The 24938-nt window shown below is 38.5% G+C and overlaps 1 protein-coding gene across 1 annotated transcript in view; it reads left to right on the forward strand.

Moving 5' to 3' along the window:
• Nucleotides 1-24938, forward strand: part of LOC100737183 (cytosolic beta-glucosidase) — a 115612-nt gene that overhangs the window by 21894 nt on the left and 68780 nt on the right. The window contains exon 2 of the mRNA XM_021101070.1: nucleotides 16126-16353. Coding sequence (XP_020956729.1) covers nucleotides 16126-16353 — 228 coding nt within the window. The remainder of the gene's footprint in view (nucleotides 1-16125; nucleotides 16354-24938) is intronic.

The raw sequence follows: 24938 nt of genomic DNA on the forward strand, positions 1-24938 counted from the left end.
AAGACAGGGGGACACTGAGAAAAATCTGAATAAATGAGCCTTGCTAAGTTTCCCCCACATGAATGCATACTCTTTGACCTGTCACATTCCTCCCCAACTATCTGCTCTTCATCAAGCCCAGCATAAAAACACTCAGGTTTAACCATTTCATTCAGTCTCCATTTCCTCACGAAGGCTCCCATGTCATGTAAAACTTACATGAAATGAATCTGTATGCTTTTCTCCAGTTAATCTGTCGTTGTTTAATTTTCAAGCCCAGTCAGAGACCCTTAGCGGGTCAAGGAAAAAATTTTTCCTTCCCTGCTCATGTAAAGTGCTGAGCAAACTTGCTACCTCATGGCGAGGGCTTAATAAATGATAACTATAATTATCATCATGATGCTTTTTCTAGTGTTCCATTCCATCCTTCCAAATGGGGCTCAGATTAGCATAGGGACAATCAGAAGCTGAAGCCAGTCTGGATGAATGCAGGGCTCTGATGGCTGAAAAGAAGAGTAGAGGTTTTCTTTCAAAGACTGAAAAAAGTGTCTTGCGCTAGATGGGGTAATTCTGTGCATAAATGACTGAATGCAGAGACTTAATTGAAAGATAAAAGAATAATTGCCGTAGAATAGCGGAGGCAAAAGCAGAGAAGACAAAAGCTTTATGTTAAGCAGGACTGCAGTAAATGAAGGAGGCTCAGGGCTGTTTGTGGCTGAAGACATTACGGGCATCAGAAACAGCAGAACAAGTTCACAGCTGGAGCCCAGAAGGTTGAATCCCCGCACCAGGATTAAATTTCCTTTCACTATTTATTCCTAGAAGGCTTTATCATTCCCCAAATTACTAAGTCAGTGATTAATTTACAATCAGGGTCCATTATACATTATAATCATACAGTCCACAAGTACCATACCTGGGGCATACTCATAAAAGCAACTTCTCTCCCCCCCCACACTGTCCCTTTATTTTTTTTATTTTTATTATTTTTTCAAAGGGCCGTAGGTGTGGCATATGGAAGTTCCCAGGCTAGAGGTCAAATCAGAGCTGCAGCTGCTGGCCTATGCCGCAGACACAGCAACACAGGATCTGAGCTGCGTCTACGACCTACACCATTAAGGATACAATGCTAGATCCTTAACCCACTGAGCAAGGGCAGGGACTGAACCTGCATCCTCACAGATATTAGTGGGGTTTGTTTTCTGCTGAGCCACGATGGGAACACCCTCAACTATCACACCTTTATGCTTACCTAGTGGGGATAGTTCTTCCCTTCCCTTTAGGAGAAAACACAGAGGGGCTCCGTTTCTCTGGTGGCCTTAAATCTTACTGTGTACTAAATATTTTCTTCCTTTTTAAGAAAACTGAAATAGAGTTAATTTACAATGTTGTATTAGCTTCTGGTATACAGCAAAGGGATTCCGTTCTACATATAGGTACATACATTCTTTTTCATATTCTTTTCTATTATAGTTTATTACGAGATATTGAATAGTTCCCTGTGCTATACTGTAGGACTTTGTTGTTTAGCTATCACATTGGATATTTTCCATTTGTCCATTGAGATCCACTCCCTACTTTTCCTTGCTCTTGGCCCTGGGAGCCAGCCTCTAAGTAATGCATTGTCCTTCGGCTTCAGCTTTTTTTAAAAATTTTAATTTAATTTATTTTTTTTGGTCTTTTTAGGGCCGTACATACACACAGCATATGGAAGTTCCCAGGTTTGGCATTGAATCAGAGCTGCAGATGCTGGCCTATGCCACAGCCACAGCAATGGCAGGTCCGAGCCACGTCTGTGACCTAGACTAAAGCTCACGGCAACGCCGGATCCTCAACCCACTGACCAGGGCCAGGGATCAAACCTCATGGATCCTCATGGATACTAGTCGGGTTCATTTCTGCTGAGCCACAATGGGAGCTCCTTTTTTATTTTTTTCAAGTTTTATAGAAGCATAATTAATTTACAAGGCTGTGATAACTTCTGCTGTACAAAAAAGTGACCCAGTCATACATACACATATCCATTCTCTCCCAGATAATTTCCCCACATAGATTATCACAGACTACTGTGTAGAGTTCTCTCTGCTATACAGCAGGTCCCCATTGTCCAATCATTCCATATACTTCAGTGTGCATATGCGAATCCCAACCCGCCAGTCCATAAGTTTTTCAAAGTCTGTGAGTCTGTTGCTATTCCGCAAATAAGTTCATTCTATCTTTTTTTTTTTTTTCTTTAAGACTCCACATAGAGTGATATCATATGATGTTTGTCTTTCACTATCTGACCAGCTTCACTTAATGTGATAATTTTTTGGTCCATCCATGTCACTGCAAATGACATCATATCTTTCTTTGGGCTTCAGTTTGGACTTGATCAATCGGAAGCATTAGCAGGAGGTGGCAGAGTTTGGGTGGAAGGAGGGAGAAGATGAAGTATTTATTCTTTCTGTTCCCCTCCTGCTGGACTGCAGTGGGCTGGCTCTACTAAAGGCCCTTCTGCCAGGGAGCCCTGGGCAAGCCACTACTCTGTACAGGCTTTGGAAGCCCATTCTGTGCCCCACCCCAGCCCCCTCAGAGGTGCTAATGACTTCATGCTGTTGCAAGCCTGGAGGTACAGCCCACCCCTTGTTGCTTCCCCCAAACCCTGCTCACTCCATAGCAAACAGCCCTTGTGAGAAACTCTCCTCAATTACCCAGTTTGAATGCCATCTGTTCCCTGCTGGGATCCTGGCTCATACATATGCCCACTTCAGTTGCAAAACATAGCCTCATTTTGGTTTTTAGAATAATTAATCTATGAAATAGTTAAAACTCCAAATCCTATTTAAGGTTAAGTCTCTCTCTTAGCTCTCTTGGAGGAGGAGTTGTGGTCTTTTCCCCCCTGCTTCTCTTATTTCTAGTTGTTTCCCAAAGTTTCTCATCTGGTTGAACCCAGTTGACCTGGTCACAGGCAAGGTAAAGAAAAGGCGAGTTCTTCAGTTGGCTTCACAACATCTGATTTTGGCAGATATTTAGAACTGATTCTTCTTCACAGGGATGCGTCTGTGGCTTCCAGAGACCTCCCCCATGCAGGGCTGTATCCCAGGTGCATGGGAAGCTGTCTCCCCAGCCCATCACTTCCTCTAGTCAGTCAGCCTCAGCTCCCATCTGTTCAGGAAAAGTCTGTTCTACAGCACTTAGCTGCATTAGGATGTTTGTTTTCAGGTTTTTGCCTTTTCTTAAGATAATTTTAATAACACATTTTCCCTCAAAAATCATTCTGCTTTATTCTCTGTTTACTCTAAGATTTAGTTAGAATTAAAAAAAAAAAAATCCAAGTGGATAGATTGGCTTATTCTTTGGTTGTTAAAAATCTTCCGCTTTCCTTCCCTCTCCCTTCTCTCCTCCCACCTCCTTCCCTTCCTCCCTCTCCACTCCCTCCCTTTCTCCCTCTTTCCTTCCTCCCTTCCTTTCCTCTTTTTGATTTGTCAGAGAATGTAACTGGCATAATTCTAATATTTGTGAATATTTCAAGGTTGTTTGGCAATAATTTTCTATTGCTGAGCACCAGTCTGTTTTCTCGTTCACATGTATGTGTATCATATTTATATATACACACATACATACATACATATCTATCAATATGCATAAAGTCATACATAACACCTATCCATAGAGAATAAACTGATAAACGGATAAACTATGTTAATCAAATTCTTTCTTTCTTTGTAAACTTCTGGAAGAGTATCTCACTGTGTTAATTAAGTTTTCAATATATCCCTGTTAATTAAGCTTTCAATATATCCCTTCATTGGTGGCAGATTTTTTTCTTGTATATTTCAAAACAAACAAAAAACCCCAAAAAACCCATTATTAGATGCAAAAGTTCATGATTACTATAGTTTTGATGGACTATAACTTTTATTAATAGAAGCTTATTACTCTTTGTGTGACGATGCTTTTTCTTTGTATTTATTTTGTATCATATTAATATTACTAAATCTACTTCTTTTTTTATCAGGACTTACATGTACATATTTTTTTCTCTTAATCTTTACTTTTGTTGAAATAGGACTTTTTCATAGATTTATAATTTTTATGACTAGCAATACTTTTCAACCTTTTTCTGCCATTTCATTTTCAATATCTTTCAAAAATTTTTATTTTTATTAAAGTGTAGCTGATTTACAGTGTTTTGTTAATTTCTGCTGTACATCATAGTGACCCAGTCATACATATATATATATATATACATTCTTTTTCTCATACTCTCTTCCATCATGTTCCATCCCAAGAGACTGGATATAGTTCCCTGTGCTGCATGGTAGGACCTCATTACTTACCCACTCTAAAAGTAATAGTTTGCATTCTTTTATATCTTCTAACATGATAGTTTCTTTTTGCTTTGTCCGGCCCCTCCTATCTTTTTTACCTCCTCGTTATATTTTTCTTTACTCTTTTTCCTATATCCTGCAGTGTTTCCCAGTGGAGGTACCATTGGCAATTGATCCAGCCATTCCTTGGTGTCTGTGGCTGGCTGCTCTGTACTTAGCAAAATCTCTTTATTGGCTCTGCCACTAAATTTCAGCAGCTTTTGGGTCACTGGGATAAAGGAAACACACACGCACGTTTCCACATGCATCCTTCAGTGACGTGTCCTCCTACCCGTGAACCAGTGCGACTAGCTTGGAGCCTAGGTCTACCATTTTCGTTCTCTTGTGGTTATCTTTATCTTTCTAACTTATCTTTTAGGTTTGTCTTCATAACATATGTGCAAATTTTAAAAACTCAGTAATGTGAAACTTATAACACCCAACACCAAAAAAAGATTTTTATGTCACTCCTCTCTGCTTTTTATTTATTTTCCCTCAAACCAACATTTTTGGATCCTTTTACTTTTTCTGGTCTTCACTTCTGTATTTCTAAATAGCATGCCTATACAGATATTATTTGATGTTCTAGTTGAAAACATAACATATTGACTTCCTGTTATGTTAGATTAGGGTTTTTATTTATTTAGTTATTTTTTAGGTCTGGTTACAGCTTCTGCTAACAAAGCAAAATTCTCTTCTCCACTTTTCCAATGTGGTTATGTAACAAATTTTGTTTTAATTATCATGTAGTAAGTTTTATGTCATATTATGTGCAGGTGAGCCTAACATCTTATGATTGAGTTTCTTTTCTCACTTTTTTTTTTTTTTTTTTTTTTGTCTTTTTACCTTTTCTAGGGCCACTCCCATGGCACATGGAGGTTCCTAAGCTAGGGATCTAATCTGAGTTGTAGACACTGGCCTATGCCACAGCCATAGCAATGAGGGATCCGAGCCACGTTTGCGGCCTATACCACAGCTCACGGCAATGGCGGATCCTTAACCCACTGAGGCCAGGGATCAAACCCACAACCTCATGGTTCCTAGTCAGATTCGTTAACCACTGCGCCACACAGGAACTCCTCTCACATGGTTTTTATTTTGCCTGAGAGTTGGTACTTGTCTTTGTTGTTTGTTTGTTTATTTATTTATTTTTATGGCCACTCCATGGCATATGGAGGTTCCTGGGCCAGGGACTTGAACCACAGGATCTTTTACCCACTGCATCCCAGTGGGAGCTCTTATCTTCGTTATTGTTGGCTTCCTATTCTGTGATTCTCTCACTAATTCATACCTACACTGTCTGCCTGAAATGTAAATTACTTCTCGACATGTTCAAACACATCACATACTTCATCAATTTCTTTTGTTTTTATTTCTTGGCGATATCCCTTCCGGAACCTTCCATCCTCCTGTGCTATGATAGTGAACTGCATTTCCACATCATATGGTGACTTTTCTTGTCACTTTGGGGGTTCCTGTCCTTTCTGGATTAACTTCAGGCACAGAGCACTGTTTCTAGATCTGAGCATCTTTGCTCCTTACAACTTCAATGTTTCACGTAGAATAGTTGCCAATATCTTAATGAATGCTAGTTGTAAAAATAAACAAATGTTTTCATGTGAAAACGCACCAGGTCTTCATTTATAAATGGCAGTCACTTGAATTTCAAGTAAATAATTTGCAATCACTTACAAATATGGAGGTGGTTTCTCCCTATCTCGGTGAAGCAATGACATAGTAAGCATCGATATTCCTATTTTACGTTAAGTATGCCACACCACAAGCATTTCACTCCGCACACCCTGTTTCCATACGCCATTCTTACTATTGGAGAAACACAGGTAAGTGGGTGAAACATGGCCCCTGCCTTGGCAGGGCTCAAAGTGAAAAGGAGGCAAAAGATATTTTTAAGGATGACTCCATGCTATGTGTTATTCTGTCCAGCGCTATGTGATTGTGGTGGCGAGTCAGAGAATGCTCCTGAGAAAAAATAGTATGGTCGAGTCAGTTTGGGAGTTTTGAAGGAAAAATATGTACATATACACACTCACACCTGTTTAGTTTTTGCTCGATGTGATTTCCTTTGCGCAGAGGACGAGGTCTCTATAGATCTGTCTTCACAAAGGGCATTGTCATGGCAAAAGTGAAAGTGACATGACAGCAGTTGTAGTGATGGCTTCTAAATCAGGAAGCCAAGGGCCCCCCAGACCAAGTTATGCAGATCCAGACACTGGATCTTCATCAAAGACAAGTTTGCCAATATTAGTAGTTTAGAGTGCTTTCTACATGTATGCTCTGGCATCAAGAGCTGGCCACAGAAAGAAGAAAAGAGAGCAACCGGTCACTTTTTGTGCAAATGTAGTGAGTGTTTATTTCATTGAGTCTAAAAGAGAAGAAAACTAACACCTGCTGGACATACACTGTCTGCTGTGTACCTTGATAGACACTTTGGCTGTGGCTCAGTTGATTTTTTTTTTTTTTTTTTGTCTTTTTGCCATTTCTTGGGCCGCTCCCGCGGAATACGGACGTTCCCAGGCTAGGGGTCGAATCCGAGCTGTAGCCACCGGCCTACACCAGGGCCACAGCAATGCGGGATCCGAGCCTCGTCTGCAAGTACACCACAGCTCAGGGCAACGCCGGATCGTTAACCCACCGAGCAAGGGCAGGGATTGAACCCGCAACCTCATGGTTCTTAGTCGGATTCGTTAACCACTGCGCCACGACGGGAACTCCTCAGTTGATTTTGATGAGAACCCTACAAAGTAGATATTGTACACCCTCTCTACATACAGAGAGTCAAGTAAGAAGTGGAGATAGACCTGAAATGCATCTAGGCCGGCTTTACAGCCTGTGCTCTTTCCACAATTTTTGCAGCCTTAGAAGCCTTCGATATTTAGGTTTATAGGTAATATCAATAATTACTTTTTTGTGGGAATACTTTCCTCATATGGTGAGAATTTGAGAGACGATTCAAATTTCTTCTGAATTATTAAACAAAATACAGGAGCTTATCATTTCATGCCAAAAATATTGCAATAATCTGCTAACTGGTCTTTGGCTTCCTAGTATGTTCTTTCTGCAATTCAGCCCCAGCATTGGCACTTGAACTGCACATATTTTTTTTCCTCATTGGATCCACTGTGATGACTCTTGCTCATCTTTCAACACCTGCGTTAAATGTTTTCTCATGGGCAAATCTATCTGCCTCCCAAAGACAGGAGTAACTCTTGAGTGCTTGCTTCTTGGTTCTCCTGCAGTGTTTTTTACATGATTTTAATACAACTTTTATGTAGTCTGAGACTTTATTTATCTGCTAACAACTAGACTGTGAAGTACTCAAAGTAAAGTGGATAGTGCAGTTATTGGGGGGGAAATGTTTGAAGGTAGAACACAACATTAATTCACAAAAAAAGATTTAATTTTGTCCAAGACTCACCTAAGTTGTACGTAATGAAGGAGTTTAAACTGTTGATGTTGATAAGGGTAAAACTAGTATATCACGTTTTGATATTCATGATATACTAGTTTTACCCTTATCAACATCAAGCGTTTAAATATGTTCATGGTATTAAACATGTTTTGATATTCACAGTTATTAGCTACATGAGCTTGGATACCTACTCAGTCTTTATACTTTTGTTCTTCTTCGTATTAGTAGTGCTTCTTCTAAGGATCATCATAAGGAAAAGAATGGATGGTTCATGAAAGTTGTTGGTATAGGACTAAGAGAGAGCGAATGCTCAGTAAATGGCCTTTACTATGAACAAGAAAATGCATTATAAAGTTTGTTTCTTTGAGAAACAATACAGAAAAAGCATTTATAGTTTATAGGTATAGAATCAAAAAATAAAAATAGGGAACTCATTGTGGCCCAGCAGAAACAAATCTAACTTGTGTCCATGAGGATGTAGGTTTGATGCCTGGCCCTGCTCAGTGGGTGAAGGATATGGCATTGCCATGAGCTGTGGTGTAGGTCACAGAGGCGGCTCAGATCCCGAGTTGCTGTGGCTGTGGGGTAGGCCCGCAGCTGTAGCTCGATTCGACCCCTAGCCTGGGAACTTCTATGTGCTGCAAGTGCAGCCCTAAAAAACAAAACAAAACAAAAAAAACCAAAAAACAAAACAAAAAAACCCATAAAAAACAAAAACAACCCCCCCAGTAATATCTGCATAGTCACCATATTTCTAGGACCTTTCTTCGGTAATATCTCCTAACCCCTTTCCCAGAGGTACCCACTAAAATGAACTTTGCATTTATTAATTCCTTGCTTTTCTTTATAATTTCAGCACATGAGCCTATATAGCTGAACAATTTATTATTTAGCCTTACATGTTTTGGACATTATAGAAATGGAAATATATTGTCTATATTTTTTGAAATTTGCTTCTTCCCTCTCAATATTATATTTGGGAAATGCACACATAATGATATATATAAATGTAGTTCATTCATTCTCACTCCTCTATAGTCTTTCCCTGTATGAGTATCTTTTGGTTTATTTATTCATTCATTGATTCATTGTCCTGACTAAAGACATTTGGGCTGTTTCCAGTGTGGGTTGTTGTTGCTATTGTTGCTGCAATCATGGCTGTGCATGTCTCTTGGTCTACATTTGTAGCAACGGGGTATATAGTGGTATGTGAATTAGAGAATTTCAATATGTGTGCTTCTTCAACTTTCCTAAATATTTCCATATAGCTCTTCTACCAGCAGTGTATAAATATTCCTGCTTTGCAACAATCTCTCTTGCTACTGCTCAGCTCTTAAATTTGTGCCAACTGTGTGGTTGTAGAATGGTATCTCATTGTGGTTTTCATTTGCAGTTCCCAGATTTTTAATGATCTCTTACATGTTTTAAAATGTTTACTAGCCCTATGTCTTGCCTTCTGTGAGGGAATTCTTAACATCTTTTGTCCATTTTTTAAGTAGTCTGGCTGGTCTTTTTAATTGAAATATCCAAATATAATTGTGGATTTGTCTCATTTTTTGCAGTTTGATCAGTTTTTGCTTGCGTCATGTATTTTGAGTCTCTGTTATTAGGTGAATAAACATTTAGGATTTTAAGTTCTCTTAATAAAATGACCCCCTTTAATGTTTCGATATGGCTTTCCTTGTGCCTGGTAATTTCTTGTTCTGAAATCTATCCTAGTATTAATAGATCTCCTCCAGTCTCCTTGGATTAGTGTTAGCATGGTGCATCATCTTTTTCATCCTGTAACTTTTAACTTTCTTTTGTCTTTATCCCTAAATTGATTTCATATAGGCAGTATATAACTGAGTCTGGTGTTTTTACCAACCTGATAATCTCGGCTTTTCAATTAGGTTTTTTAGACTCATTTACATTTAATGATACTATTGATATGGTTAGGTTTAAATCTACCACCTTGCTATTTGTTTTTTATTTTGCCCCATCTGTCTTTATTCTTTTCCCCCCTCTTTTTCAGATTATTTTTTATAACTCCATATATATTCTTTAGCTTATGAGCTACAACTCATAGCTAATTTATTAGCTGTAACTCTTGTTTTTTTTTTCTAATACATGCATTAACTGATATCATAATTAGTTTTTCATTTTTTTTCCCTAAAGCCGCACCTGTGGCATTTGGAAGCTCCCAGGCTAGTGGCTGAATTGGGTGTGCAGCTGCAGGCCTACACCTGCCCCACAGCGTGCAGCAGTACCAGATCCTTTACCCACTGAGCAAGGCTGAGGATTGAATCTGCATCCTAACAGACCCTATGTCATGTTCTTAACCCACTTAGTCACAATGAGAACTCCAATTTTTTAGTTTTAAATATTTTCTGGTGACCACTTTGATGCTTTCTTTAATCTTAAGCTATTCAAATGTACCTTTGCAGATTACTGAAAAACCAAACTAATGTTCTTTAGTTACTTAATTCTAACATGATTTGTCAGAGATTGCCATTTGTATTTCTCCAACCTTTTGAAATTTATGGAGACTTTATTCATGAACCAGTTTGTGCTCCACTTTCATAATATTTTTGTCTATATGAAAAGAGTATATATATATTTTTTCATTGCAGCATTCATTATTGTGCAGTGACTATGTATCTATTAGCTCAATCTTGTTAATCGTTATCCTGATTCTCTTTTGTTTCAGTTTCTGAGAGAGGTTTTTAGTATCAAGGTTATTCTAAGCACATAAAGTGAGTGGAGGAGTTCTTTCATATATTTTGGAATAATTCATAAAAGAGTAGAGTTTTTGTTTTTAAAAGTTTGACAGAACTTGGGTTAATTAAAATATCCCATCATGGAGGTAGATTCATCAATGACTGTATTTTAAATAGCATGCTTGTATTACTAGTTGTTGAGGATTTTTTTTTCTATTGTAGTTATAGTCTATTGACTTCTCCCTGTGAAAATGAAGATTTATACCCATTTGCTCACTTTCTCTCCCTCTCCCTTCCCACTTTAACTGCCACCATGCATAACTCCAATACCATAGAGAATGGGAGTCATTGCTACGTTGGTACAAAGTTTCAGTTTTGTGTGATGGAAAGAGTTCTGGAAATGGATGGTGATGATTATCCAACCGCATGTGTACAATTAGTGCCTCTGAACGGTACCCTTAAGCTTGGTTAAGATGGCAAGTTTTATGTTATGTGTACTTTACCACAGTTAAAAAATATTCTTGTCAGTTGAGTACACTGAAATGTTTACAGATTGAATGAAGAAGCATGGGTGTGACAGAGGTGAAACAGGATTGATAAAAGTTTGGAAATTTCCAAAGCTGAATCCAAGGTACATGGGGCTTCGCTGTACTATTCTCTCCTATTGTGCATGCTGACAATTCCCTAGTAGATCTTTTAAATTAAAAAAATAAAATTTAAACTATATATTCTAGTAGTATAATATTCATGAAGAAATTATCTCCCATAGCTTTTGACATGCTCAAATGGACCGGTTACCCCTTGAGTGTCCTGCAAAACTGTGTTATTCTTCTGCTGAATTCCTCATTTCCTGGAGCCTAGATTTTAGTCTTTCTTGATTTACATCATTGTTTTGGAGAAATTTATCCTCCAGTAAGATCAATGACAGAATTTTTTTTCCCACTATCCATGGGAGAGCTTATATGTCTGCTAAAACTTTATCTATTCTCACGCTTCATTAGTGGCTTAAAAGTTGAGTGGTGGTTACATACATTAAGGAGTAACGTCTCTCCTGCAACTTTGAGTTAAGACAGTTGTGTTGTCTCTTTCTTAGGTAGAGCTTGTTTCTTCTTACTCTGGCGCAGTATGTGGAGTCCTTGCGTCATCACACTTATGTGAGCATGTCAATAGAGGCTTCCCATCTTTGGTGAGCTTTAGAAGTTGACTCTTTTCTCCCTTGTCCCATAAGCCATTAAAATGGAAACTCACATCATCTGAGCTTTTCAAGTGCTCTCGGACAAAAACCTGCATCACTGCTCACTCATGCCTCTGAATTACCTCTCTCACTTTGTTTTTGGGTTGTCTAACATCCTGCCAGATTGGTGGCATATTTAAAATTATGTTTCCCATATTTCATCCAGCAATTGCAGTTGCTAGGACAGCTCAGGATATGCAGTCTGCCTGGAAATGCTAGTCTTATTCCTCACAAAGAACAAGCAGACTTTTACTATGTGGACATAATTGCATCTTGAGAAAATCCCCAGTGAACGCATGAATTATTAATTTCACCCGTGTGGGAAGATTTACATTCAAGTATTAATGAGTACTGGCCACTATGTATTTTTTTCAAATTTTTAATTATAATGGTTAATTTTCAATTAATGTTCTAGTTCTCATAGAAACAATGTTGCTTTTACATGCTTCATCTCGTGTACAGCTAGAATGAGCTTCTCCATGTAAGTGCATTTCCCTGCTAACTGGCATTTACTTCTTAAGATTGTCAAAACTTGTTTTCAGCACTTCAGATGGAGTGTTTTCCAAAATGTGTGTAAGTCATGTTATGTGCTTCTGAGACTTCATAAATTGAACAGCAGGGGCATCAGTTGAGTCTTCTGCCAGTAGTCAATCGTTATTACTAAGAACGGCATGGTCCCCTGGAAAGACTTGGATTTCAGCATCAGACAGATATAGAGACACACCTTGGTTCTACTGCTCACTAAAGTGTGATCTTAGGCAAGTCACTTATCAGTGATGTGGTGAAGCTGGCTAGTGCTGCCTCATCAGTGCCTATTGTTAATTTTTCAGCAATTTTATGAGCTTATTCTTAGACACATCCAGCATTAAAAATTCAATTATATGAACTTATAAGTAAATAATTTATAGTAAAAACAAAAGTAATAAATATTCAAAATCATTACTTCCTAATTATTTTTACCGCATTTTGTTATTAGTTATGATCTTGATGTTATTTAGATTGCTCATATCTGTATAGAAGAAATACTATATAAGAATGTGGTGCTGCTCATCTTTTTGCAATTCTGCCTTCAGTGCTATCCCATTGGTTGCTTGAAATTGGGCATGTAGAAGTATTTACACCACAGAAATTGGCAAGTGCTCCAAATCAGTATTTGATTTATTGTTTTATTGATTGTCTGGACCTAAGAAAGTGATAGAGAAAATATTAACTGCAATAAATGTATGCATGTCATGCTTATAATTGTTGCATTGTGAGCAGGACAAAAAAATCAAGGAAATATTTTTCTAGTGTTTGAAAACTATTATCCAATTCAGCGAAGAAGTTGCTCATGTCACTGATGGATAAGTAAAATTCTGCCACACCTTTGTTATTTTTCCTTTCATTGTTAATTTATACAAAAATATCTGTCAGCATTCACATGAGTCACTACTCACATTTGTAAGGTTGTATATATAGGTTGGCTACTGATATAAGCATTTGGCAAAAATCTAAATGAGCATTCTGTGCAAATCAATTGGCTATATGTAATTTACAGTAAAGAGAATTGCATATTATTATTTGGAAATTGTGTATCACACATCCTTTATATCAATAACACTTACAATAAACATATGTATACATATATTCAAATATATGTATTTTAACATGTGGCCAGTTGTTAATAGTTACCAGCACACCACTGCCTAAACTCTCTGAGATTTAACTTCTTCGTTTATTGTAAATCATTATCCAAAACTATGAACACACCATGCATGACCAAAATTGTATTTTAGTATTCAAACCTTTTTCACTCTGTGATTGAATACCAGTATTCTTTTTCTCTCTTTCTCTAAAACCCATATATAGACATAACTTGAGAGCCATTCGGTTATATAAAACATTTTGCTTCTATGTTACATGGCTTCAGAGTACAATAATTTTTAATCCTCATGCTTTCTTTGTATGGATCTCTAGTACCCTACCTTGACATCAACTGTCATTTTGCTTTTTCAGTCCTTCTTTTAGCAGCCTTTTCTGTCTCCCCATGGTTTCTCCTATAAATTATAGCTCATGTTGGCTTTTTGTTGGTTGGAGACTACACCTAATCCTATTAGAATTGTGCACAAAATATGAGTAAGCAGATGCTAAATGAGGACCAAAGGATTTTCCTCTAATTGCTTTGGTTTACTTTACTCTAGCTGTGACCTCCTTTCTTACATAAATGTCATTATGAACTGTTTTAGGGATATAAAAAGGATTGTGGATAATGTATCAACAGCCCCTCATATTCTTTTAGGCAGCTTAAGGAGTGAAACTTACAAGATGCAGACTGCCCTCAGGCTCCTTCCTGTTTCATTTTCCTCCCTTTTCTCCCCAAAGGCAACCACTAGCCTGAATTGATCATTCCCAGGCACACTTTATATGTTCCTCATATGTATATGTCTTGAAAAACCATGGGTTGTTTTACATATGTTAAACATGCAAAACATGATAAATGTACTGTATATATGTTTTAAAAATTAATAACATTTATATTTCAGAGTAATTTTAGATTTATAGGAAAATTTAAAGGAAGGTACAGAATTCTTATTTATTCCACTTCCCTAATTTCCCTTACCATTAACATCTGGCATTAGCATGGGATGTTATTATTAAATAGTTTCATAGTTTATGGGTTTTGACAAATGCCATGTATCCACCACTACAGTATCATATAGAATACAGTCAACCCTTGAACAGTGTGGCATTAGGGGAGCGGACCCACTGCACAGTGAAAAATCTGTGTTCAATTTTAGTAGTTTCACTGTCATAAAATATCCTGGGCTCTGTGTATTTATTCCTACATACATTCTTTGAATTTTGATTTTTTTGTTCAACATTATAGTTGTGAGGGTGTCTTAGTCCATTTGGACAACAAAAACAAAACACCATAAACTAAGGGGTTTATAAGCAACAAGCATTTATTTCTTTTCTGGATGCTGGAAGTTGGGGACCAGGGTGCCAGCATGACCAGGTGAGGGCTGACTCCTGTATCACAGACCATTTTGTATGTGAAGGAGCTAGGAAGTGCTGTGGGGCATCCTTTTAGGAGCACGATTCTCATTCATGAGGGCTCTAGGATCAGGACTTAAGCATCTCCCAAAGGTCCCACCTCCTAATACCATCACACTGGGCATTAGAATTTCAACATCTGAGTTTGGTGGGACACAGACATCCAGACCAGAGCAGAGGGGTTATCTACACTCTGATTCATTCACTTTAACTGCTGATTAGTGTTTCCTCTCTACAGATAGACCTCAAAATATTTATCTGTTATACTGTTGATAGGACCTAGTTGCTTCCAGAATTTTTGCTGACAGGAAACTTTGCCTCAATAATCTCATATAATCTCTGTGAAAATATGTAAGCATTTCTCCAGGGTGTGCTTTTAGAAATGGAATTAAGGTGTCATGAGATTTTTTAAGCTAATCATTTAAACCATAAAACAGATTCTAAATAACATTTCTATATGAGTAGATATTTCAAATCTAATGTAGTTTTTACTTTCTGTCCCTCTAATGTTTGTGACTCTCTCTCTTATCTCTGGGCTTATTCTGATCCTAGATCCTCTTTTTTTTTTTTTTTTTTTTTTTTCCTATTTCCCTCCTACCCCCACTCCTAGAAATTCACCTTGATGATTCAACATTTCCTTCAGATTTCAGTCTTGAAGTCTCTCAAGAGACTCTGACTCTTGCCATGTCTCCATAAACGACCCTCCCTGGCTTCCCTGTGACATCCCTTATGCCAGCTGCTTTACCATTATTGCATGTAGCTAAGTTCTCCGGGGACAAGAAGCATAGCAGAATTCACCCTGATATCCCCCGAGCTTAGCATAGAGCCTGACTGACACATAGCATGATTTGTTGAATTACGGGAGGTATGAAGGAGTGATTATAGGATGACAGTATCTGCTCAACAATGGCAGGAACTAGCGCCCACCCCACAATGACTGGACCATCTTGTACTCCATTGTCAGATGACAAGAGAATAGGGTTCAGGTTCCAGGGCAAAGATAAGGTCCTGAGATTGCTTCATGCACCACAAGGACAAGGGATGTCAGTCATGGCCAGGAGAATCGTTCACAAGGAGGAGATGTTTGCAGCTCAGACATGCATAAGCTGAGCCCTGCCTCTGTCTACCAGCTGGGAGATCTTCAGATAATGAACCGTGAAAGCCCGCTCTGCTGTGGCATTATGCAATAATTTTTCATTTGCCACCAGTCAGCTTCAGGGATCAAGGACAGCCGAACACATAACCTGCTCATGCATGTTATTTTCAAGGCATATTTTAAAGTTATAAATATGGCACATTGAGTTAATGAGGGATGTTCTTTTGGCAACAAATATTTACATTCCACATATGCCTCTCGATGTCAAGAGTGTAACCGTTTCATTTTCTTCTTTTTCTCAGGAGGCTGGGATGCAGATGGAAAAGGCCCTAGTGTCTGGGACACATTCACCCATCAGGGAAGAGAGAGAGTTTTCAAGAACCAGACTGGTGATGTAGCTTGTGGCAGCTACACTCTGTGGGAGGAAGATTTGAAATGTATCAAACAGCTTGGATTGACTCATTACCGCTTCTCTCTTTCCTGGTCACGTCTGTTACCTGATGGGACGACAGGTTTCATCAACCAGAAAGGCAAGTGTTTCTTAAAAATAGAAGGTTGCAGCTTTAATTCAAGGTTATTGCTGCAGTCTGGCATAATTAATCCAGTATGCTATGCTGCAGTGTAGCTTTGAAATTCCAAGTTTTTAGACTGATTATAGGATAAATTTTTTGAAATGGGTTTGCATGAGCTTTCTCAGTACTATTCTGGTTTCCCTCAACCAGGGATTTTTATTGGGAGGGGGTGGAAATTGATGGGCAGGATGGGGGTTGATATAAGGGTTTTATTTATGTAAGATGTTATTTGAATATTGACTTGAAGGTGAATTTCCAAAAGTTGTGTATGAACTATTTTCAGTTGTGTTATGCTGTGATGAGTCATGAAAAGCTCTGTAAGAACTTGAGAAGATTCTGAGCATTTCAATGGGAGCTGAATTAGTGGAGCTAATTAATTTGCACAAAGGTTAGCGCTAGAGCCCCTGGAGTCTGTTTACTTGGGATTAAGTGCCAGCCACATTGTTTACTATCTGTGAGAGCAGCTCTTGGATGTCACTTGGTGCCTCAGTTTCTCCACGAGTAGAAAGCGGTACCGTAATACTTCCTACTTCAGGGTGATGTTGGAAGACTAAATGAAACATTCATTTAAAGGGCTTTGCACAGTAGCTGGTATAGCATAAAAGCATTCAATAAGTGTTAGCTATCATTTGTTTTATGCCTTGCAATTAAAGAGATGACTGCCCTATTTGAACACCTATTATTCATGAGATATTTTACATACATCTTCTCTAATGGCCACAAATTAGTGGGGAAGGTAAAATTATCACATTTTACAGAGGTGTATGTTCAAATCCAGGTGTTTCATAAATTTGTATTTTTTGGTGAATCTGAAATTTTAACCTAAACTCTGGCTAACTCCTGCCATAGGACAGGGTTGGAAAACCAATTTTGGCCTGGATCCTGTTTTTGTAAATAAAGTTTTATTGTAAAACTACTGTGCCCATTGTCACATGTAGTCTATGCTGCTTTCCCACCACAATGTTAGAAATGAGTAGATGAGACAAAGGTTGTTTGGCCTGTAAAGCTTGATATGTTTACTATGTGGTCCTTTAGAGGAAAAGTTTTGTAACTCCTGCATGATGATGTAATAACTTCAATTTTTGGTTTTTCTTTTTAAGGCAGCACCTGCAGCATATAGAAGTTCCCTGGCTAGGGGTCGAATTGGAGCTGCAGCCTCCAGCCTATGCCACAGCCTTGGCAACACTGAATCTAAGCTGCATCTGCGAGCTACACTGCAGCTTGCAGCAATGATGGATCCTTAATCCACTGAGCGAGGCCAGGGATCGAACCTGCATCCTCATGAATACTACTCGGGTTTTTTACCCACTGAGCCACAGTGGGAACTCCTATAATGACTTCTTAATAAATAACTTTTATTGCTCCTTTGTTCTGGGACAGATTTCACATTACTCCTAGGTCTGGGAGTAGGTGACGCAGGGGATACTTAAAATTTGCAAAATTTAGAGGGTATGTACTCTCCATATCTCACAATTGCAAGTTTTTTTGTGAAGGCACCTGCTTGCCTCACCGCACTTCCAGCTCAAAGGGCAAACACTGATACTGAGGGGTTATCTGATTTCCTACATAGTCAGAACCACCTGTGATAACAGTTCCCAGGTGAGCTTGTGCACTTGCACCGAAAGGTGGGGTTATCTCTACAATGTGAAACAGAACCACGACTTAGGGACTCATCTGTAGCACATGGCCTTAAAGTGGCCTCCCCCAGATAAGGCCAGCACAAGATTAGCAGGTTCATGACCTGATTCTAAAGACATTCCTGACTAACTTGTTTGTTGGAGGTCTACTTTCTTAGCATCACTCACTAGGTTCATTTTTTGGACTTTGAACAGGAGATAATTTGCTGTTCAGTTTAAAAATTAACTTGTAATTTTCCACCATCTGCACCCTGCCTTTTCTCTGGCACCATCATAATCTTCTAGGTTTTAAAACTGAGAGTAATCTTTGAAATTTTCTCTTTTCTTTGCTTCTTATATCTAATTAGTTGCCAAATATGATCCATTCTCTTTATGCCTTTTTAACATCTCCCCTCCTAGTTCTCTTCTCTGTCTCTGCCCTGGTTTAGGTGTTTATCATTCTCATCAAGGGCTTTTTGATATCCTTGAAGGTCTGTCTACTTCCACCCTCTTTGTCCTTTAATTCTTCGTACAGAATGCCACCACAGCAGTTTTCAAAAAGCTTGGCCCAAGTCATGCTGGCTTGCATCATCTCTTGTTAAACAATCAAAGCAAGATAAAAAATTTTTGAGTCATCAAAACTCCTTCATATATCACTCCAGGTTGTATTTGACTTGGTCTTCACTCACCTCTGAAGCATTCCAGGTTGAAATTCCCCCATGAATGTGGTCCATGCAATTCCTCCACTCAATGCCCTAAGCACCTAAACCACCACTTATTAAACATACTATGCAATTTCCCACATTGTAGAAGTTTCCTTAAGCTCTTCCTCCTGCTTGGAACAGCCTATTTAAAACTCCCAACTATGCTCGCTGAATGTTTATTCTATTGTTAAAGTCTAGCATAAGTGTTTCCTCTTCTTCAAGTCTTTCCTTATTGTATGATTTTTTAAAAAATCTTTTTTTAAAAACAAATTCCCATAGCTCTTTGAAAACCTCTTAGGCTATTTTTTACATTCTCTGCTCTTAGCATTATCAAATCCCCTGTTAAATTGTGAGCTCTTGAGTTTATTTCAACCCAACAAGCACATATCTACTATGTCAGGGACAGTGCTATGTGCTCATAACACAGGTATAAGAGAATCCTGAATTGTTTACAGGGTGAAGGGTGGATGACTGCCTTGTCCACCACTGTGACCTAGTATAGCGCCTTGCAGGAGAAATTCAGGGAACACGTACTGAATTTAATTGGATTAGGTCAATAACAACCATCAAAATCACCCTGAAGATGAAAATGGTTGCCTTTTATTGAGCATGTAGTATGTGCAGCTCACGGTGCCTGGCACTGCTCCTGCTTTTGCTGACTTTATGCTCCTAACAGCCCTCTGAGTACGGGCCTTCTCTAAACAGAGGGAGTCATAGTAACCTGGGGTGGCAGGCTGGGTATGAATTTGCCAAAACGACAAATTTAGTTAGTGCTGAGTTCAGCCTAGGTCTGTTTGATGTCAAACATGCAGGAGCTAGAGACATTGACAACCTCACCAAACCACGTGCACTCTTGTGCTGCAGTTTCCCTGCTAGGAACATGAAGTGGATGCACTGCATTACTAAAATACTCTTTCCGCTGTTCTAGCCTAGGATTCTAGGAGTTTGGAGTTTTCACCAGGACTCCATTTGAATAGCAAACAACAACAACAACAAAACGACCCAAGCTATTAACTTGTAATATAGGTCCATAATCCCTTATCTGAAATTCTAAAATCTAAAAGGTTCTGAATACTGAATCCTTTTTAGCAAGTCTAGTTCTAAAACAAATTTGGCAGCAAAAGCTGACCTGGGTTGGTGGAAAGTTTTTTATCGTCTCAATTAATTTTGCTTGGTGAGAATATTTATCTATTTCACTGCAGGAATATATATGTAACTATATATATTTAATATATATTTATATTTTAAAAATATATATTTACATAAATATTTTTTCTATTTCACTGCAGGAATATATATGTAAATATATTTATTTAAATTTATAAATATTATAAATTTAAACATATATTTAACATACATTTATATTAAATATATATTTAATAAACATATATTATAAATTTATTAAATAGATATTGTAAATTTAAATAAATATATTTATATATATATTAAAAATGAACTCTTCCTTCTTTCTTTTATTCTTCTAATGGTCCCACCCATGGCATATGAAAGTTCCTGGGCCAGGGATTAAAGATGAGCCACAGCTGCAGCCAGCACTACAGCTGTGGCAGTGCTGGATCCTTTAACCCACTGTGCCAAGCTGGGGATCAAACCAATGATCTGAGTCACTACAGTTGGATTCTTAGCCCATTGTACCACAGTGGGAACTCCTTACTGCAGAAATATTAAGGGATACTGACCCAGACGCACTGGTGGTGTTAATGTATAATATTTACTCTATGTTTATTTTTTAAATTTCCCAAATTCTGAATTCATGGCTGCCAAGCTTTTCCGATAAAGGATTCTGGACCTGTACTAATACATCAACATACCCAGCTATTAGAACCCAACTTACGATGCACAGACGTTCATGGATCACAGTGTAGATCAGGAATCCAAGAGCAGGACAGCAGGACAGGCTAGAGGTCAGCAGGTGGGCTGGAGTCACTGGGGCCACCTGGACAACATCAGGGAATCCCTTAAGCAATTCTCAAGTGGGGATCACGTGCTCCCAGCACTGAGCTTTTTATGTTTGGCACCGGCTTCTGTAAAGCCATTGCTGATTAATATTACAGACTTTTCCATGAACAAGAGGGCACTGGAGGTGCTTCCAGTAGGCAGAATTTCAATAAGTGGTTGCTCACTCTTGTGCAGTGATCTGTTGAAGCAATTGGAACTGTTTTAACTCAGAAAGGCCAACATTTGTTTTTTCTTTTTAAACATTTTCTCAAAGAGCATGTAAAGAATTAGAAAGCCTTTGTCACTATCCTTCCCAAGCAAGGAAGCCTGATTTTTTTTTTTGTTTGTTTGTTTGTTTGTTTTGGTTTGACTCCCTATTTTAAAGCTCAGTGAGAGACATTTAGAAATATGTAAGTAAAATCTGGTGTTCCCAAACTGGAAGAATGTTTTACAAAATGGAATTGTGGCACAGCCTTTCTCTTTCAAATGTCAAGTTTTTGAGGTTTAACAAGAAGAGATGGAGCTGGCCACTGAAATCACATATTTCTGTATTTCTCAACTATTCAAATGCATTTTCCTATCTGCTGAAAATGTAAGTTTTGGGTGATTAGCCAAAGGCTCACATATTGGAAATACAAAAGAAAAAAGGAATGGTTAGGCAGCATTTCTTTTGCACTTTTAAGGTTTTCAAATATAAGCACACTTAGCAAGAATGGCCATTAAGTAAATAACTGAAGAAACATTTGCAAATTTCCTCCTCTCTGTTGGGCAACGTGATAGGCTCAGTAACAGCCCCTCAAAAATATCCATGTTCTAATTCTTAGCAAGTGTGAATATATTATCTCACGTGGTAACAGGGACTTTATAGATGTGATTAAGTAAAGGATTTTTAGGTGGGGGGATTACCTGGGATGATCTGGATGGTACCAGTGTAATCCCATAGCTCCCTGAAAAAGGGAGGCAAGAGGATCAGAGTCAGAGAGAAAAGATATAAAGACTGAAGCAGAGGTCAGAGAGGAGACAAGGTCTTCTCATTTCTGACTTTGAAGTTGGGGGAAGGGGCCATGAGCCTCTAGAATCTGGAAAAGACAAGGAAATGGATTCTCCTTGGGAGTTTCTAGAAGGGATGCAGCCTTGCTGACATCTTGATTTTAGCTCAGTGAGAATTATTTTGGATCTCTGATGCCTGGAACAGTAAGATAATAATTTGGTGTTGGCTTAGGCCACGAAGCTTGTGGTAATTGGTCACAGCAGCAATGGGAAACAAACCCAGTCCATATGCCAAGAGAAGCTGGAGCAGTGGAGGAAGTCGGTGGTGTTTGTCTAGTGAGGAGTGGACATAGATGGTTATCACGCTTGACTCACAGTAGCCACTTGGTCAAAACGAATTTAATGTTGAGACATTTACAGTTTGACTAGGAGAATTTCCAGTGCAGTTATTTTCTGTACTGAGAAATCATCTTTGCAAGTTTCAGCCACATCCTCTCTAAGGGCATGTCCCCGTTTCTTTGTTCTAAATAATCCAGTTCTGCTCATGGCCACAACTGACTGGACGAGGGAAAAACTTATTTTCCTGTGATATATAATTTGTGCAGCTTCATTAAAAAAGAATTCTGCTCAATTGTTTCCCTCTCTCAGGGATGTTTGGAATTAGGGACCTGGAGGCTGAGTTGGTGGGTTGTTGGCACTAGGGATATGAGGTATGGTGGGCTGATGTGCAGGTCATTTTGAGACCGTAGGAAACTGAATGCATGAAGGAACCTGGTTCTTTGGGCAGGAGAAGGATGGAACAGATGTGTTGAGAGAAGTTGGGATGGGAGACAGCAGTCATTGCTGAGAGGCAAAGATTTTCTCAGCTTCAAATCCTTGAGTCCCAGTTGCAATTATATTTTTGTCATTGGGTGTCTATTATCTCCGTTATCATTTCAAATAACACCCATTGCATCCCACTCCAACCAGCCTCTTGTCTCTAATAGCACTTTTATATTTGAGTTAATCTTAGTGAACGTCGTTTCCCTATTTCCAAAAGACCTTTAACTTAAATAAACTTAAATTTCAAAAATCAAGTAAGAATGAATGAGCTTAATTAAATCAGAGGTGATGACAGTAACTATGAAATAATGCTGTGGAAATTTTAATACTTAGAAGAACCCTGCCCTAAATATCCAAATGCAGAACAGGGTCCAGATGACCTCTTAGGGTTTTAAGTTTCCTAGATGTGTAACATATGATCATTTGAAAATACATATCTACGCATGGAATTAGTTACCCTGAATTTCACTAGTCTAATAAAGCTAAAGAATCCTCTATTTTTTCTCATTTAATACTTAAACATTCATGAAGTAGCACTATTTTTTTTTTTTCTTTTGGTCAAACCTGTGGCACATGGAAGTTCCCAGGTTAGGGACTGAATCCAAGCTATAGCTGCAGCCTACACCCTAGCTGGGGGCAGTGCTGGATCCTTAACCTACTACACTAGGCCAGAGATCAAACCTGAGCCTCAGCAGCCACCCAAGCTGCTTCAGGGAGAATGCCAGATCCTTAACCTGCTCTGCCGTGGCGGAAACTCCATGAGGTGGCACTATTAATATTCCTCTCTTACAAATGAGGAAATGTGGGTGTAGAAAGGCACTGTGATTTGTCCATGATCCCCCTTTAAAAAATTAATTTTATTGATGTGCAATTGATTTATAATGTTGTGTTAATTTTGGCTGGACAGCAAAGTTTCCATGATCCCTTGACTGAATTGTCTGGTCCAGAACTCTGTTCTTAAAAACCTCGCTTTACTGTGTAATTACAGCATCAAAGAAACTACAAACCAGAAGTACAGTTTTCATTTCTGGGATGATAAATATTAAATATGCGATGCTTTGTTGCTCTGCCATGGTGATGAGTGAGAAAAAGTTTTACTTAAAATTTTTTTAATCTTCAATTGCAGATCATCATGTTATTTGAATTACATTGATTGTTATCATTAATGATAGTGCCATATCTAATGATGCTTATAAATCACTGATTCCTCCAGAAATTAAAAAAAAAAAAGATATTACGCATCAGCTCCAAAGTAGGTGATTTTAAGGCAAGGAAGACAGAATCACCATGTTTCTGGTTCTGAAACATTGGTAAGTGTGAGAATGTTAGGGCGGGAACAGTATAGTCTTTGTAATGAGACAGAAAGACTTTAAACATTGGCTGCGCTACCTGAAAACATTGGTGTTTTAAGTTACTTTCTGAATCTCCATTTTTTCATAGGTTTATTGAGACTAAAAATGCCTCCCTCTTGGGTTTAGTGCAGATGAAACAAAGTGTGTGATATCATGTACATATAGTATGAATGTGAAAAAGAAGAGCTGTTATTATTTTTATATTCAAAGTCAATGTAAGGTGTTGGCTGTGAAAACCTTAATACGTACCGATACCAAGATGATCCTTTCATACCATCTTTGGATATTTCTCTTTACAAATAAGGGAGTGTGGGCTTACAGAGGGATGGGGAACCCTCTTTTATTGAGGGAGAAAAGGAAAGCGTTGGCATTTCACTAATACATTGGTGAGTGTATTAGTTTTCCATTGCTGCTGCAACAAATCATCACACACTTACTTGCTTAAAACAACACAAATTGATTATCTTAGAGTTATGTAGATCAGAAATCTGACCCAGGTCTCTCTAGAATTATATCACAGTGGTTACAGGGCTGTTTTCTTTTTCACAGATCTAAGAGAGTCTTAGCTGAGTCTTGGCTCATTCAGATTGTTGGCAGGATTCAGTTTCTTGTGGTCATAGAACTGAAGTCTGCATTTCTTTGATGACTGTCAGCTGAGGACCGTTTCAGCTTCTAGAGGCCACCTGCATTCCTTGGCTTGTGGCTCTCTTCTTCCATCTTCCAAGCCAGCGTTGATAGGTGGAGTCCCTTTCATGCTGCCATTTATTGTGTCTTATTTTGTTGTTGCATTTTTTGACCCACTCTTCTGCCATCCTCTTTCACTTGTAAGGCTCAGGTGCCTAGATTGGGCCCACCTGAACCATCTAGAGAAATCGTCCCATCTCAGGATCTTTAACCTGAATCACATCTGTAAGGTGACCTATTTATGTTCCATGGATTATGGCATGGGCATTTTGTGGAGCAGAGATGGGGTCAGCGGGTAGCTTATTATGTTCATCAGTCAGTAGTGGCATCAAAACGGGTCTTCCAAATGTGGAGGTGCTATGTGTGCTTCATGCTATGTTCATGTTTGCAAATTAAATGAGCTGTTGTTAAAATAACCC

Source organism: Sus scrofa, chromosome 8 (assembly GCF_000003025.6).
Source record: "Sus scrofa isolate TJ Tabasco breed Duroc chromosome 8, Sscrofa11.1, whole genome shotgun sequence".
Taxonomy (NCBI): Eukaryota; Metazoa; Chordata; class Mammalia; order Artiodactyla; family Suidae; genus Sus; species Sus scrofa.